This window comes from Manis pentadactyla, chromosome 2 (assembly GCF_030020395.1).
Source record: "Manis pentadactyla isolate mManPen7 chromosome 2, mManPen7.hap1, whole genome shotgun sequence".
Classification (NCBI taxonomy): Eukaryota; Metazoa; Chordata; class Mammalia; order Pholidota; family Manidae; genus Manis; species Manis pentadactyla.
The window spans coordinates 98,799,640-98,817,971 of NC_080020.1; the positions used below are offsets into that span (position 1 = coordinate 98,799,640).

Genomic DNA, 18,332 nt, shown 5'->3' on the forward strand with positions numbered 1-18,332 from the left:
TTAATTCATTTTTGAAAAAACTTCTTGTATGCTTCAAAGGACTAAGTACTTTATTACTAAGTTCTAAGAGAGAACTCATTTGTGAAGCACTTCAGAGACTGGATTCACCTTTTCCAGTTCTGCATTAAAAGATGCAGGTAATTTCTGTATTTTACCACCAGCCCCACTTAGGTGACTATACAGTGTCATCCCGTGAATGTATTAATGAGGGTTCCACTAAGATGGTCACCTTCTCCCTCAACAGATGGTAATGCTTGTGTCTTTATGGAGAAAGTAGGGTCTTTTATCAGTGACTACCTGGAACTTCTTGTTTGCCCACATATACAAACTTACAAACTTAACTTTTATTCCCATTCTTCCCTCTCTCCCCACTGTCCCCAGAGTATCTGCCATATCCCAGGATAACCCCAGGATTCCATCCTTCCTGCCTTCAGTTTATTCTTCATCTTCTTTTTTTATGTTAGTATAGATTCCTTACTCATGCATTTCCCACATTTGGAAGAAATTATCTTTTGACTGTGTATTGCCCTTAGTCATTCTTTTATTATAGTGTGTGTACTTTCTCCCCTCCCATTCAGTCCTCAGCTTTGCTTCTCCCAGTAGGCTCTAAGGTCACCAGTCATTCCTGATCGACAAATCCTAAGAATTCGTATCTGTCTTTATTTCACTTGATCTGTCATTGATATTTGACCCTAGTGACCATCACTGAGCACATTGGCTTCTTCCTTAACTTACATAATCCTGCTTTCTCCTAATTCTGCTTCCACTCTCTGGAGTCTTCCTCTGTCATGTTTTTGGGCCTTTCTTTGCCCATACTTTTTTATATTGAAATATAGTTTATATATAATATTATATTGATTTCAGATGTACAACATAGTGACTCAACAATTATATACCTTGTTAAATGCTCACCACTAATAAGTAAGTTACTATTTGTCAACATAAAAAGATACTGCAATATTATTGACTGTATTCCCTAGGCTACACTTTAATCCCTGAAACTAATTTAATTTATAATGTGAAGTTTGTACCTCTTCCACCCATTTTGAAGTTTCACTTCTTTTGCCCATTCCCACAGCCACATCCCTTAGGGATCTTTTCTCTGTGTTGTTGAGTCTCTTTCTGTTTTATTTATTCATTTGTTTTTTTGATTACACATATAATTGAAGTCATAGGGTATTTGTCTTTCTCAGACTTATTTCACTTAGCATAACGCCTTCAAGGTCCACCCATGTTGTTGCAAATGGCAAGATTTCATTCTTTTTTATGGCTGAGTAATATTCCATTGTATATATGTCCTACATCTTCTTTATCCATTCATGTATTGATGGACACTTAGGTTGCTTCTGTATCTTGGCTATTGCAAATAATGCTGCAATAAACATAGTAATGCATATAACTTTTTGAATTAGTGATTTTATTTTCTTTTGGTAAATATCCAGAAGTGGAATTACTACATCTTACAGTATTTCTGTTTTTAGTTTTTTTTGAGAAATACTTAAACTGTTTTCCCTAGTGACTGCACCAATTTACATTCCCACCAACAGTGTACAAGGGCTCCCTTTTCTCCACATTCTCGCTAACACTTGTTAATTTGTTTTTTCTTTTTTATTTTTTTGGTACTAGCCATTCTGACTGATATGAAGTGATATCTCACTGTCGTTTTGATTAGCATTTTCCTGATGATTAGTGATCTTAAAGCAGCTTTTCATGTGTCTGTTGTCCATCTGTATGTCTTCTTTGGAAAAATGTCTATTCAGATTCTCTGTCATTTTTAATAAGATTATTTGTGATTTTTTTGGTGTTGAGTTGTATGAGTTCTTTATATATTTTGGCTCTTAGCCTTTCATTGGCTATATCATTTTCTTTGCCCACATTTTTTTGATAGTATACCCTAGGGTTCTAGCTTTTCTCTCATTCCACATGTCTTAGTTCAGGCTCCCAGTCTTCTGCTACATTCTTCTACATATTTCCAAAATGCAAATCATGTTTAAAATTTTCCAGACATGTCCAATTGCCTGTAGAGTAATATGTCTGGAAGTTCTTCTAATAAAGCATATATCTCCTTCCCCTTTCTATCCTCTCTCTGAGTGAGCTCCTCAACTCCTGTGGCTTTAAATATCATCTAGATGCTAATGAATGCCAAATTTATATCTTTAGCCCAGCCTGATCCTCTGAGCTCCAGGCTCCTGGCCAACTTGACTTTTCCACTTGGATGTTTCATAGTCCTCTCAAACTTAAGTTGTGTCGTGCAGAACTCTTAATTTTTTCCCTTCAAAAACCTTTCCTTTCTTTAGTCTTTCCTATCTCAGTAAAAGTTTAAACTGCCTATGTAGTTGCTCAAATAGAAATCTGGGAGTTGTCTTCCCTCTCCCTTGTACTACCACACTCAGTAACCTATTTGATTCCACCTCAGGATATAGCTCATCTCCTCACTTCTCTCCAAGTCTGTGTCACTCTCCTAATCCAAGTAAGTGGTCTCCTTGATTTTCTCTTTCTACCTCCTCAAACTTCATTTAGCTGCCCAGCATTTAAGGAGAAATAAAGGCATGCCACTCCCTTGGTATAATTCTCCAGTGGCTTTCCATTGCCCCAGGATTGAAGGGCACTCTCTTTCCCTGTGGTTCTGTGAAGACAGACCCCTTATATTCTGTATTTCAGGACCCTATTTCCTTCTCATTCATCAGAATTGGCAGTTCTGCATTGGTATATTGTCAGTACCCCTGCTAGACTCTTAAGTTGTAGAGGGGCAGGACCTGTTTTTCATATTAACACCTGTCACAGTGGCCTTCAGGCACAGTCACTGCTTAGTCAGTGTTTCTAATGATGATCCATGAGTTGCTGATACACAGCCCTCACCTGTCAGTAACACCTCTTTGTCTTTCAAGTCGTAGCTTAGTCTTTACCCTCTGTATGGTACCTTCCAACTCTATACCATTATTCCTGGAATGTAGTTCTGCCCTCTGTGTACCCATCAGTTGATCATTACAGCCATCACACTGTATTAGAATTGTTAACTTCCAGTTTCTTCCACCAAGACTGAACTCCTTGAGGGCAGAAATTTTTCTGTAAATTTCATTTTTATATCTATAGCTAGTAGGTCTCTGCACAGTACCTAGTACCCAAGAAATGCTGTATTGATGGAAAGGTGTACTATCAGTGTATAATGAGTGAAAATTGCCATCTCCCTTACTCACGGAAGGAATCTGAAACTGGGGAGTTTTTGAAAAATATAGATGCCACGTGATTGGCTAAGGCTGCAACCCAATTTCATGTGTTATAACCAGTGTGAGCCAAAGGGAATGGCTGCATGGATTGTGTTAAGGAGCAGTACTAGAGAGACTCTGAATCTGGTTCTGGCTACTTTGGAGGGGTTCTTTGATTTGGTAGAAGAATAATGCATGAGGTTTCCCCTTGCAGTGGGTGAGCTTCTGTACAGTCTGACCATCCTACTCAGTTTATGCTGACTCCATGCTTCCAAAGGAGCTTTCTACTGATTTCAATCCCAAACTGGAAGGGTTTCATGAGTAACGTGGTTAGTACGGTCATTGGAAAGGCACGTGTCTCCTACTGCAAATTTACAAATTAGCATTCTGCTGTATACCTTTTTCTATTCATTTAGCAATAATCTGTTTTTCAGGCACAGTGAAAAATGTGTTTCAAGGGCCAGATTCTTGCACCTGTCCCCTGCACCCTCCCCCCTCCCCACCCTGAGGCTGCATCCTCTGGCATCCTGCTGGGCAGCTAGCTGGCTCCCTAGGAGTTATCATGGGCTTCTCTCAGCTCACTTTGAGATACACTGTGGGCATATTTTGCACTTCTGCTTTAGCATTTCACACTGTTTGCTTCATGACTTAGGTATTTTGTCTTAAAGGGAAAAATAAACCAATAAGTGGGCTGTAAAATCTCTTCAATAGATGAACACAAACATATAAAAATATTTAACTGGTCTGTGGGTATATTGTTTAAGTTATTTATTTTAATAATTATAAATATTCTATATGCCTTAGTAGTTGCATTACAATATTTTTAAAAAGGAAATATACCACTTATTTTCAGATGGTTTAGTGGGGAGAAAAAGGTGGCACTATGTGGCATGGCATAGATATTCATAACACAAGCAGCACTATAGCCAGAATATGTAATCTTATTACCGCAGTACAACCAGTAAGTGAACTGGGAGTCTTGGGATTCAAACCGAGTACCAAGCCTCAGGTTTCTCATCTGGAAGCTGGTAGTAATAATATAAACTTCACTAGATGGTTATGGGGGAAAAAATCAAAAGCAACTGGTACAGAAAATGGATACAATAGTGGGAATATAAAAGAATAATTGTTTTGAATATTAATATATAAATATTATTGGTATTAGTAAATGCTCAGCAAAGGTTTCCCATCAGTTATCTTCTAATTAACATGAAGAATGAACCAAGTGGTTGGCTGTTAATTACAAGGAAACAAGCTGAAAATTATACAAAGTTATTGATTTATTAATTGGAAATGTTTTTCAAGGCAAATCTTCATACTAATGTGAAAGCTAAAAACACCAAATCTGCACAAAAGCAAATACTTGAGGGATTTTTTATGAAGGGAAATAATGCTGATAAAAAGAAAAACTAAGGTGTTACTTGTTAAGCTTTTGTTAACATATTAACAATAGCTTTAAGTATTTGAGCCTGAGTTTTGGTAGTCATACAAAAAGAAAAACTAAAACTTTGATAGGACACTGCTGTTTTAATAATGTGTTTTATGAACATTAAGGACATCACAGTTTGTCTGCAGTTCTGTAGAGTGGTATCTGCTGAGTTCATATTTGTGTTTGAATAGGAAGGAAACATGCCTCTAGAAGATTTACTGGCATTCTATGGCTATGAATCTACAATTCCAGTGGTTGCAAATTCCAGTGCAAATAGCTCCCCAAGTGAACTTGCAGATGAATTACCAGATATGACACTAGACAAAGTAAGTACAAACTTTTCAAAGAAAAATTCCAGATCCATTACAATTGACTGTTTTTTTTATTAGTGTTTCCTTAATTTAAAGCATTTAATAATTCTGAAATGTAAACTTGTTATAAATGCATTGGTCTTATCATTTTGGTGAGTGATTTAAATATTGTTTGGCTTTGATCATACTATGTTAATAGAAGTAGCTTCATAATACTTTGCTTGTTTGAATGTTCTCCCATAACTTTTTCATCTTTCCTTTGTAAACATGTTTTATCTAAACTTAGATTTTGCCCTAACTTGTGATTCTGTGAACACTTGAATTCATTGATTAATAACTGCCACCGACCCCCCCACCACCCCCCAGAAGCCTTCAAACCAAACCGGCTTAGGTGTGGAGTGGTTGGAGAGAAGTTCTGTTTTCTTGGACTCTATGCATGATGGGGGCTACAGCAGCCAAGTTCTTGTTGATTCATCTCTAACATAGGCTGGTTATGGGGAAGACCTAGTTCGTGCTGAGGAAAGTTCACACAGCCACAGCTTCTGCTAACAGATCCTTGGAGAGCTTTTCTTGTCTTCAGATCTCAGGCAGGGAGAGGAATCCACATCTTGGAACCTCTTCCTATGAGTTATGTTGTGCCGCTTTCCTTTCAGTCAAATGTGATGATAATGTACCATAGACATTAATCATCATAGTCACTCAGTGAATATTGAGTGCCTATTATATACCACGCATAAAGACAACTATACAGTTACATAAAAATTAATTCAAATTATTTCTTTTAAAGTTAAATCACTAGTCAGAGCTTTTTATTAGTTGACTTTTTAAATTATTGGAAGAGTAGAGTTTGGAGACTTGGGTTTTGTTTTATTATGTTGGCAGAAAGTAAGTTTAATTGTCAATCACTGTGAAGTTAAGATTATTTTTGTGGTAAATTCACTAAAAATTAGCCTATAGCTTCAGATAAGTTCTCTGCATACCCACAAATTAGGCAAATTGCTATATTCATATAATAGTATAGTTATTAAGTATTATATGCAATTAAATATTAAACGTTATTGAATATGTATGTGAAGTAAATGAGGAAAATTTCAAATGTATTTTTCTCAAAACTAAGGGAGCTTCAACTAGTTCTTAACTGTTTCATAATACCATAGTAACATGTTTATGAATGTGTTATAAAAAGACATTTAAAAGAAATGGAAGAGATGTAATAATTTCTAACTGTAGCACTGTGTTCCTTACAGGAGGAAATAGCAAAAGACCTGTTGTCAGGTGATGATGAGGAAACTCAGTCTTCTGCAGATGATCTGACACCATCTGTGACTTCCCATGAAACTTCCGATTTTTTCCCTAGGCCTTTACGATGTAAGAAACACATTGTTGATTAATAGTAGCTTTGATTCTCTAGGTTGAGCACATTTTATTGCATTCAATAGTTTGTCTGAATAAGTGTTTTACTTAATTGTAATAAATACTATTATAATCCAAATAAGATTATGACCCTTTTTTATTCTGAGAGAGGTAAACTAATATGCTGTTTAAAAATTAAAATATTTTCTTAAGTTTTTTGCAAGGTTGTCTTGTCTTTTCCAACTCATCTGTTGCTGTGGTAACCAGTCTTAGTTCAACTATGAAATTTTAATAGACTTTTTTTGGTCTTCTCTTTGAAAGGCCCTTTACTTTCCTGGTTTTGAAAACCATTTTCAAAAGAGTTGATCAAAGAGTATTTTTAATTTTTAGTGATTTATTTAATCTTTTTCCTTTCAGTTTTTGGTGTTATCCCTTAATAAGTATCAGTAATATTTAAAAGGTCTTGGAACTGAAATAATTTCTTATATGCAACCTTGCTTATTCTGAGTTATTTTTACAGTAGAAGTGTTCAGTTAACAAGTACACATACAGGTGTGTATGTGCAAAACATAATTTTGGTGGACTTAATGTGCAGTTCTTTGTGCATGTCTCAGTCAGTCCGATTAGTGTAATCAAAATTTCAGTGCTTTCCATTCTTTTTTAAGGTGATGGTAGTGGGTTTTTTTTTTTTTGCCTTCCCAAACCACTTGACCATACACCAAATAATTATAATTATACTATACATTTTCTTAATATTTTCAGTGTCTTGTTTGAGTGCAAGAGGCTTAGTATATTTGTGCTGATCTCATGTATTCAACAAATTTTTGTAAAATACCATGTGTGAGGCACTCTTGCGGGTCCTGCAAGATTAAGCAATGAAAACCTTGTTTAAAATTTTATTTTCTTCTTTTAAGCAAATACTACATGTGATGGCGATAAGGAATCAGAGGTTGAAGATGTTGAAACAGACAGTGGTAACTCACCTGAAGATTTGAGGAAGGTAAATTGAGTTCCCATCATAACAACCTAGTAGATCATTTGGACTAATACAGGTTTTAAAAACATTTCTGAAATAATTTAAGGTAGTTTTGTTACTGCAAGGTGAAGTTTCTTTTGATTTGCAGTAACTGATTAATGAATTGGAGCTTTATTTTTCAGTACTTATTTTTATAATAAATTGTTTTTATTTCACAATTTTTCTATAGGAAATAATGATTGGCTTACAATATCAGGCAGAGATTCCCCCTTATCTTGGAGAGTACGATGGTAATGAGAAAGGTAAGGGAGGCTTTTGATTTTTTTTCATAATGTTGATTTTATGATTTGGTAATTTGTGTATATTTTGATAATATATATACTTACATGTATTTTAAGTTTGATAATTTAAATATATTTTATATTTGATAATTTTTATTTTGATTATGTTTATTTAAGTAGTCTGATAACATACCAACCTTGTCAGTATAAAGATAGATTTGGAGTCAGGAGAAATTTAGGCCTGACTTAGGAATAACATATCAAAATTAACCATGAGACTCAGAGAACCATCCGCCTCCCCATATATAGTGCTTTTTAACCAGTTCCCTCAGCAATTCTTAAAACAGTGGAATGCTGGATAACCTAGAAGAAATGGACAACTTTCTAGAAAAATACAACTTTACAGGGCTGACACAGAAAGAAACAGAAATCTGAACAGACCAATTACTAGCAACGAAATTAAACTGGTAATCAAAAACCTACCTAAGAACAAAACGCCTGGACCAGATGGCTTCACCGCTGAATTTTATCAAACATTTAGTGAAGACCTAATACCCATCCTCCTTAAAGTCTTCCAAAGAGTAGAAGAAGAGGGAATACTTCCACACTCATTCTATGAGGCCAGCATCACTCTAATACCAAAACCAGGCAAAGACACCAAAAAAAAGAAAATTACAGACCAGTATCCCTGATGAACATAGATGCAAAAATACTCAACAAAATATTAGCAAACCGAATTGAAAAATACATCAGAAAGATTATCCATCATGATCAAGTAGGATTTATGCCAGGGACGCAAGGATGGTACAACATTCGAAAATCCATCAACATCATCCACCACATCAACAGAAAGGAGGACAAAAACCACATGATCATCTCCATAGATGCTGAAAAAGCATTTGATAAAATTCAACATCCATTCATGATAAAAACTCTCAGCAAAATGGGTCTAGGGGGCAAATATCTCAACATAATAAAGGTCATACATGAGAAACCCACAGCCAACATTATACTTAACAGCCAGAAGCTGAAAGCTTTTCCTTTAGGATCAGGAACAAGACAAGGATGCCCACCCACTCTCCCCACTTCTATTCAACATAGTACTGGAGGTCCTAGCCACGGCAATCAGACAACACAGAGAAATAAAAGGCATCCAGATTGGCAAGGAAGAAGCTAAACTGTCCCTTTTTGCAGATGACATGATATTGTACATAAAAAACCCTAACAAATCCACTCCAAAACTACTTGATCTAATATCTGAATTCAGCAAAGTTGCAGGATACAAAATTAATACCCAGAAATCTGTGGCATTCCTATGCACTAACAATGAACTAGCAGAGAGAGAAATCAGGGAAACAATTCCATTCACTATTGCATCAAAAGGAATAAAACACCTAGAAATAAACCTAACCAAGGAAGTGAAAGACCTATACTCTGAAAACTACAAGATACTCATGGGAGAAATTAAAGAAGATACCAATAAATGGAAACACATCCTGTGCTCATGGAAAGGAAGAATTAATATTGTCAAAATGGCCATGCTGCCTAAAGCAATCTACAGATTCAATGCAATTCCTATCAAAATACCAACAGCATTCTTTAATGAACTAGAGAAAATCATTCTGAAATTCATATGGAACCACAAAAGACCCCAAATAGCCAAAGCAATCCTGAGAAGGAAGAATAAAGCTGGAGGGATTATGCTCCCCAACTTCAAGCTCTACTACAAAGCCACAGTAATCAAGACAATTTGGTACTGGCACAAGAACAGACCCATAGACCAATGGAACAGACTAGAGAGCCCTGATAGAAACCCAACCATATATGGTCAATTCATATATGATAAAGGAGCCATGGACATACAATGGGGCAATGACAGCCTCTTCAACAGCTGGTGTTGGCAAAACTGGACAGCTACATGCAAGAGAATGAAACTGGATTATTGTTTAACCCCATACACAAAAGTAAACTCATAATGGATCAAAGACCTGAATGTAAGTCATGAAACCATAAAACTCTTAGATGACAACATAGGCAAACATCTGAATATAAGCATGAGCAACTTCTTCCTTAATGCATCTCCTCAAGCAAGGGAAACAAAAGCACATGGGACTATATCAAAACTAAAAGTTTCTGTATGGCAAAGGACACCATCAACAGAACAAAAAGGCTTGCTACAGTATGAAGAACATATTTTTAAATGACATATCTGACAAGGGGTTAACATCCAAAATATATAAAGAACTTACACGCTTCAACACCCAAAAAGCAAATAACCCAATTAACAAATGAGCAGAGGATATGAAGAGACAGTTCTCCAAAGAAGAAATTCAGATGGCCAACAGACACATGAAAGAATGCTTCACATCACTAATCATCAGGGAAATGCAAATTAATACCAAAATGAGATATCACCTCACATCAGTTAGGATGGTTAGCTTCGAAAAGAGTTAAAAACAACAAATGCTGGCAAGGATGCGGAGAAAGGGGAACCCTCCTACACTGCTGGTGGGAATGTAAGCTAGTTCAAGCACTGTGGAAAGCAATATGGAGGTTCCTCAAAAAACTAAAAATAGAAATACCATTTGACCCCGGAATCCCACTCCTTGGAATATTCTTGCGTATCCAGAGAATACAACTTCTCAGATTCAAAAAGACATATGCACCCCTATGTTTATCGCAGCACTTTTTACAATAGCGAAGATATGGAAGCAACCTAATTGGCCATCAATAGATGAATGGATAAAGAAGATGTGATACATATACACAATGGACTAGTCTTCAGCCATAAGAAAGAAACAAATCCTACCATTTGCAACAACATGGATGGAGCTGGAGGATATTATACTCAGTGAAATAATCCAGGCGGAGAAAGACAAGTGCCAAATGATTTCCCTCATTTGTGGAATATAGCGAAGCAAAACTGAAAGAACAAAATGGCAGCAGACTCAGAGACTCCAAGAAGGAACTAGTGATTACCAAAGGGGAGGGGTATGGGACGGTGTGTGGGGAGGGAGGCAGAAGGGGAGTGAGGAGTATTATGTTTAGTACACATGGTGTGGGGAATCACGGGGAGAACAGTGTATCACAGAGAATGGACATAGTAGATATCTGGCATCTTGCTGCCCTGATGGACAGTGACTGCCTTGGGGTATGGGTGGGGACTTGATAATATGGAATGTAGAAACCACATTGTTTTTTCATGTGAAACCTTCGTAAGAGTGTATATTGATAATTCCTTAATAAAAAATTAAAAAACAAAAACAAAAACAACCACAGTGGAGTGCTTCTTAAGGTTCAACTGAACTGTTTGGCCTTCAATCCTGTTCCAGTAGAAGTGGGTAAAATCTTACCACTTGATATAATGAGAATGTTACAAGTATAATCCTCTTGGAAAGAAAACTCTTGAGGAAAAAGGAAGTCAGAAGGAATTTCGCTGTCCTAGCCCTGAAAGAAATGGTGGTGAAATATAATGATTCTGTGCTTTTTTTGTACACCCTGCTTAAGTGTAATTAGTTTTTTCTCACATTTTTGGAAGATTCCAACTATAGTTGGTTCTGAAAACATGAAGGGGTAAGGTGGTGGGAAATAAAAATACAGGTACACCTTCCTGACTGGATTTAGGAACCAAGCATATTTGTCCATGTGTGTTTGGCCTTTTCCATAATGAGTTGGTTTGTCTCTGAAGTTACCAGCAAAAAGCAGCATAGTGACACACCATTTCCTGGGCCCTTCTTTCTTCCTTTCTTCTATGTCAGGTCACCCCCAATAGAAGGAAGGAGGATTGGCTACCTTGGGATCATTGAGGAAATAAAATGAGTTTACCTATTTCAGTTTTGACCAAAGAGTAAAGAAACTCCTTCCAGAAATTTACCTCAAAAATCAGTTCTGTTGCTTCACTGACACACTTATTTTTAACTTTGCTGCTCGCTGGGAATGAGAATACCTGCCTTACACAGTTGTCCTTGGTACACAGTGAACTTCCAAGAAATTATTTTTTAAAATATATTTAGTATTTACAAATTTGAAAAATGGATTGCTTTTGAAGCAATGGGGTAAATACTTTGTAATTCTATATTGATAGATATATTGATAAGTATAATAATTTTATTGATAGATAATATAAATATTTATAGATAAATACTGTGTGAAGCAGAAGCTTTGATTATGATGGCAATGCGTACATTAATAAAATACCTTTTAGGACATTTCACTTACAAATATATCAGCCTCTTTTAAGAGATTTTGGGAAGTTTACTTCTCTGTTTATCATTCTTTTCCATTTTTGATTGATATACCTCTTCCTTTAAATAAAAATTCACCTTTTGAGAGGAAGTTAGTAAAGGAAAAATAGAACTTTCTGAAATATTTTTTTATTGCAGATATTTTAGTTTTTATATATTTTTGTTCGTTTTATTTGTTTGGAATTTTTAACCTCTAGACATGTCATAGTGCCATTTAGGGAGATGAAGAGATTATTTCAATTAGTTTATTAAAGAATTTGTACAGGTTATTTTTACCCCCCCATTAGAAGAATATAAGACATCATTACAGGGTTTTACATTGGATTTTACTGGGCATAGAAAGCCACCTGATTGGTTAGTAAATCCAACCACCAAAAAAGGCTACTTGCTGTAGCCACTGGAACACTTGGCCCTTAATAAAGTAAAAAAAAATTTTTTAAACCTTTACTAATAAAAGGCTTAATTTGCTAGGCAGCCAGTTGCTGGTGTCCTCAGTTAGTTACTTGTCCCAGTATATAGCCTATCAAGGAAGAGAAAGTACAGTGTGTAGACATCTTTGAGTATGTTCACTATTTTTAATGTGTTAATGGGGTTTTTTAAATCAGTGTCTGAAAATGAAGACCAGTTACTTTGGCGTCCGGATGTGGTTTTGGAGAGCAAAGTCAAGGAGTACCTTGTTGAGACCTCATTAAGAACTGGAAATGAAAAAGTAATGGATAGGATTTCTTCAGGAACACACCCAAGAGACAATGAACAGGTATACTTCAACTTCTATTGAAATAGCAGCTAACCAGTAGTATCTTATTGTATTTCTTATATTTAATTCAAGCATTTCTTACATGTAAACTGGATCTCTGATAGACTTTTAAAACTAGTTTTAAAAAAAAAATCCTGAGACCTAGCAATAACCACTCTGTTGTTTCACACCTTTCTTCTGGTCTTTATTTCTATGCTTATACACATATTTTACTTTGAATCACATCTTATTTTCCCTTGACACTGAGAATTCTTTAATATCTCATTCCTGATTACTATATTCCATCCTATAGTTGTAATGTCACTTATTTAAACATTTTCTATGGTTGAACTTTTAGATTTTATGATAAATGTATTTTTTGGGTTAATCCTGAACTTTATTCAGGAAGTGATTTAAAGATAATGTCTAGTAAGATTATATAAATTTGCTTTAGGAGAATTTGTTAAGCACAATGTATCTGTAGATGTAGAACACTCTCCTGATTGTGGGAAGGGGGTGGGAATATTGCCTATTGAGTGTTTTTTTCAATGCCCCTGGTTTTGCCCTCTGACATAATTTTGCCCCTCTCATTATACATTTTCAGTCTGTATTACCAGCCTGGGTGATCCTGACTAATGAGTATCCAGAGATAGGTGAATTCAAATTTGTATTCCCACATAACAGAGAGAAGTCATACTAGTAGAACTTCAAAGTAGCTTTGTCAGCTGTAAGAACAGAACCTCATTGGATTTTTATACTGATATTCCATTAAAATTACAAAGTAATTTTGGGAGAATAAGTACCTTTAAAACATTAAGCCTTCTACTTTGAGAACATCTTCTGACTCCACATGGAGTACTTGACTTCTATTTAATCACTCAACTGTTTTTGTTTGTTTGAGTACTATATCTAATTAGCTTAATTCCTCAATATCTTTTAAATATGTGTGTGTGTTAAATACTTTTGTAAATGGGATTGCTATAATATTTGTAATTGCATATTGTTGATATAGGGAAATAACAATTTTTAAAAATTTATTTTTTCTCAAGCTATTGAAATTAATGTAAAGATTTTTCATTTGTTTCTCTTAGGTTTTTTAGTCTTAAAGTCATTATTGAATATACTTTTGTTCTTTGTTTACCACTGTTATATTTCTTATATGTCTTATTGCATTAGCCATAACTTTCAGAGATATTTAGTAGTGATAGTGATTTGAGGTAATCAAATCAACTGTCTTTGACATAAGGTAATACATCTAAGTATTTTATATTTAGAATAATACCTGCCCTTGGTTTGATATAGGCTGTCTTTATTATAGTAAGGTAGTAATCATCTACCTATAACTATTATAGTTTTTTGTCCTTTTAAAATTAGAAATGAATACTGATTTATCAGATGCTTTTTTAGTAGCTGTTCATATTTTTTAATGATTGGTTATCAATGTACAGATCATTTACCTATTGATGTATTTAAAAGTTTACCTATATTGAGCCATCTTTGCCTTTCTTGAAACTTATGTGGAAAAGTGGATTATTATTGAACTTTTAATTGAATTCTGTCTGCTGCTATGTAGTGCAGATTTAATAGGAAGAAAAAGTAATGAAAAAAAATGGCACCTTTCATAGTCGATAAAAATAACTGAAACCATTGTAAAACCCAGGCACTAAAGTACACATCGTTCTACTCCAGGTCTGCTGTTCTCCCCTTTTATTAAAACTTTGAAAGACAGGCAGTAGGTGATATCAAGAGATAGGGCCATAGTTTTAATTTTTCCCAACTAGAAAAAAATCACCTAAAGTTGAGGAATTCCCTGAGCTCAGAAGGCCTAACAATTAAAAAAAAAAAAAAGTCAAGAATGATACTAGTAGATGACTTCTGAGAGGTGGAGTGAGAGTGAACCAACTCATGGGATACCACAGTCAATCTGCAGGAAAGTTACGTAGGTTAAATGTCTGGGCAAACATACCCTCAGATACCCTTAAATTAGCATTTCAGCTAGTATTTGTCAGGAGTCTTATTATATACCTGTTTTTTGTTTTGTTTTGTTCTTTGTTTTTAATGCTATTCGTTATGAACTTCTGGTAATTTTTATTGAATAGGTTTTTTTTCCCTCTCTCCTAGGCATTATATGAACTTCTCAAGTGTAACCATAATATAAAGGAAGCAATTGAAAGGTACTGCTGCAATGGAAAAGCATCTCAAGGTAAGCAACACTTGGAATCAAGAGAGGGAAATGACAGGGAATGGTCAGTTGGGGATCAGAATAAGCAAAGTATCATAAAGGATGGAACAATCTTATAAACACTTTTGTAAGATCTTTGTTTATCTTCATAGCAAATAATTCTTTCCTTTTCTTGCCCTCTATTTTTAGACGTACCAGAGATTGTTCAAATACAAATTAGTTATCCCCCTGTCACCTCCACTTTCTTGAAGAAATAGTTAAAGAACAAAGCAGACCCCAGAGATGACAATATATCCAAAGTAATTAAAAAGAATGATTTTATGATTTCATTAACAAAAAAAAGTTGTTTTTTCTTTTAAAAAAACAGATAGTAAGATTAAAGGAGATTAAAGATTAAAAAAGAAACGTGTATAATATAGTCCATTGAATTTATTGCAAGAAGTGTAGTTTTAGTAATCATGTAATAACATTTTTATAATAGTGTAGGTTTTGTTTTGTGTGTGTAAAGGAAAATGGCTAACTTTAATTTAAGTATTTTGTCATTATATAAATGAATTGCATGCATCATAGCTTTCATTATGTGTAGAATGAAATAAATCTTAGTACATAAATGGCTGGAAAAATATGAAAGCTGAAAACAGTACGTTCAAGTTTGTAGGTTGAGATTATCTATTGAAATATTGAGCTAGTCTGTTGAAAAGCTTCTTTGAAAAAAGTTATCTATGCTTTCATAACTCTCAAAGACTAAATACTGGTTTCTTCCTTAGTTCAAACTGTTTTTCACTTTTGTGGTGGACTACTAGTATTAATGGCTTTTGGACCTGGTCCCCAGTGTCATTGAGTGAGGCATTTCAAGTCTCCTTTGCCCCAAGTAGATGGAGTTCACTAAAATTTAATTTGCAGAAAAGTTGAATGGGATTTAGTCTTTTGAGAACATGATCGTTTCTTATTTCCTTTTTATTTCCAGAGTATAGCCCTTTGCAGTTGAACTTTAAGTAAATGTGTATTGATTATTTATGGTCTCTAAAGCACCTACAGTTTTGATGTAAGACTAAAATAAGACTTTTTTTTATAAAGGAAATAACCTTTTTTTCCAAATTAAAAAAATATGCTCATTGTTTTAAAAAATCAGAAAAGTAATGAGCATAAATTATAGGAAAACATTACATTTTTATCTCACTATGCAGAGGAAAAAACCCAGTGTTTGTATTTTTGTATTCTAGATTATTTGATAAGACTTATAGTATACATATTTTTGGTAATCCTAACTGAAATCTCCTTCATAGAGTGTGTGTGTGTGTGTGTGTGTGTGTGTGTGTGTGTGTAAGACAGTGTGTGTTTATGGCTTTACATAAGGAAAACATACTGAAAGTAAATCAGGAATTCATATGAAAAAGTTTTGTTGAAGCCAATGAGTTTTGTTTTAAAATTTCTTTAGAAGGAATGACTGCATGGACGGAAGAAGAGTGCCGGAGCTTTGAACATGCACTCATGCTTTTTGGAAAAGATTTTCATCTTATACAGAAAAATAAGGTAAATTAGACAAATTAGTACAGAGAAATTGCTTAGTAATTACAATGAATATAAACAGCTGAGTTTTAGGTCACTTGAATAGAAAAAAAGCAACAACTTCTTAATGTTCCCCTAATATTTCTAGTATTGCTCTAAACATGATGAGATTTACTTATAGATGGCACAGGCTGCTCATGGTTGACTAATAGTATATTCACATATCTTTTGCATATGCAGCAATAATACTCTACTAATAGAAAATGGATTTACTGTATTTTTCAGGAAGTCTTACTCTTCTACCTTTTTCTTGGCTTTCATTTCTTTCTAAGGTAGTCAGGTTTGTGGCCTCAAAACTAAGTTTCTCTTTAGCAGTGAGAACTGCAGTTGTTGAAAGAAGAAACACTGATTACTAAAAGCAACTAAAAATATTTTAACAACATCAAATTCTCATGAGGATGTGGAGCAGTAGGAACCCTCATTCATTGCTTGGGTGAATGCAAAATGGTCTAATCACTTTGAAAGACAGTTTAGCTGTTTCTTGTGAAACTATTCGTACCCTTACTGTATGATGCAGCAATCATTGGTGTTCACCCAAAGGAGTTGAAAATTTATGTCCACACAAAACCTCCACACAGATGTTTATAGCATCTTTAATCATCATTGCCAAAACTTAGAAGCAACTAAGATGTCCTTTGAGGTGCATGGATGAATAGTGACCCAGCCATACAATGTAATATTATTCAGCACTAAAAAGAAATGAACTATCAAGCCACAAGAAAGACGTGGAGGAAACTTAAATGGGTATTCTTAAAAAAGCCAATCTGAAAAGGCTGCTTACTATATGATTTCAACTATATGACATTCTAAGAAAAGGTAAAACAATGAAGACTTTCAAAAGATCAGGGAGTCATTCCATCTGTTAAAGAGAGGGAAGAGATGAAGAGGGAGATCACAGAGCATTTTTAGGCAGTGAAACTATTCTGTGTGATACCCTAATGGTAGATATATGTCATTATTTGCCAAAATCCAGAGAACGTAACATACTTGAAATGTAAGTGACGGACTTTGGATGAGAAAGACGCTTCAATGTAGAATCATCAATTGTAAAAAATGCACCACTCTGGCGGGGTATGTTGATGGTGGGGGAGATTATGCATGTTTGGAAGCAGAAAGTATATGGGAGGGAACTCTGTACTTTCTGCCCACTTTTTAAAAAAACATTTTTTATTAAGTATGATTGATATACACTCTTATGAAGGTTTCACATGAAAAAACAATGTGGTTACTACATTTACCCATATTATCAAGTCCCCACCCATACCCCAAGGCAGTCACTGTCCATCAGGGCAACAAGATGCCAGAGATCCACTATGTCCTTTCTCTGTGATACACTGTTCTCCCCGTGATTCCCCCACACCATGTGTACTAAACATAATACCCCTCAGTCCCCTTATCCCTCCCTCCTCACCCGCTGTCCCACACTCCTCCCCTTTGGTAACCACTAGTTCCTTCTTGGAGTCTCTGAGTCTGCTGCCATTTTGTTCCGTCAGTTTTGCTTCGTTGTTATACTCCACAAATGAGGGAAATCATTTAACATTAGTCTTTCTCCGCCTGGCTTATTTCACTGAGCAAAATATCCTCCAGCTCCATCCATGTTGTTGCAAATGGTAGGATTTGTTTCTTTCTTATGGCTGAATAATATTCCATTGTGTATATGTACCACATCTTCTTTATCCATTCATCTACAGATGGACACTTAAGTTGCTTCCATATCTTGGCTATTGTAAAAAGTGCTGCGATAAACATAGGGGTGCATATGTCTTTTTGAATCTGAGAAGTTGTATTCTCTGGATACGCAAGAATATTCCAAGGAGTGGGATTCCGGGGTCAAATGGTATTTCTATTTTTAGTTTTTTGAGGAACCTCCATAATGCTTTCCACAATGGTAGAACTAGCTTACATTCCCACCAGCGTGTAGAAGGGTTCCACTTTCTCTGCATCCTTGCCAGCATTTGGTGTTCTTAGTCTTTGCGATGCTGGCCATCCTTACTAGTGTGAGGTGATATCTCATTTTGGTTTTAGTTTTCATTTCCCTGATGATT

At 35.1% G+C, this 18,332-nt stretch overlaps 1 protein-coding gene across 4 annotated transcripts in view; it reads left to right on the plus strand.

Moving 5' to 3' along the window:
• The window catches only part of MIER3 (MIER family member 3), a 45,790-nt gene that overhangs the window by 8,275 nt on the left and 19,183 nt on the right, over positions 1 to 18,332 (plus strand). For 3 of the 4 annotated variants that reach the window (XR_005027676.2, XM_036900119.2, XM_057495094.1), the window contains exons 4-10: positions 4,827 to 4,961; positions 6,194 to 6,314; positions 7,214 to 7,299; positions 7,505 to 7,577; positions 12,406 to 12,557; positions 14,658 to 14,739; positions 16,157 to 16,251. Coding sequence is in view for 3 of the 4 variants with exons in the window: in XM_036900119.2 (XP_036756014.1) it covers positions 4,827 to 4,961; positions 6,194 to 6,314; positions 7,214 to 7,299; positions 7,505 to 7,577; positions 12,406 to 12,557; positions 14,658 to 14,739; positions 16,157 to 16,251 (744 nt within the window). In the remaining variant the exon portion in view is untranslated. The remainder of the gene's footprint in view (positions 1 to 4,826; positions 4,962 to 6,193; positions 6,315 to 7,213; positions 7,300 to 7,504; positions 7,578 to 12,405; positions 12,558 to 14,657; positions 14,740 to 16,156; positions 16,252 to 18,332) is intronic. The other variant, XM_036900133.2, reaches the window with a different exon arrangement.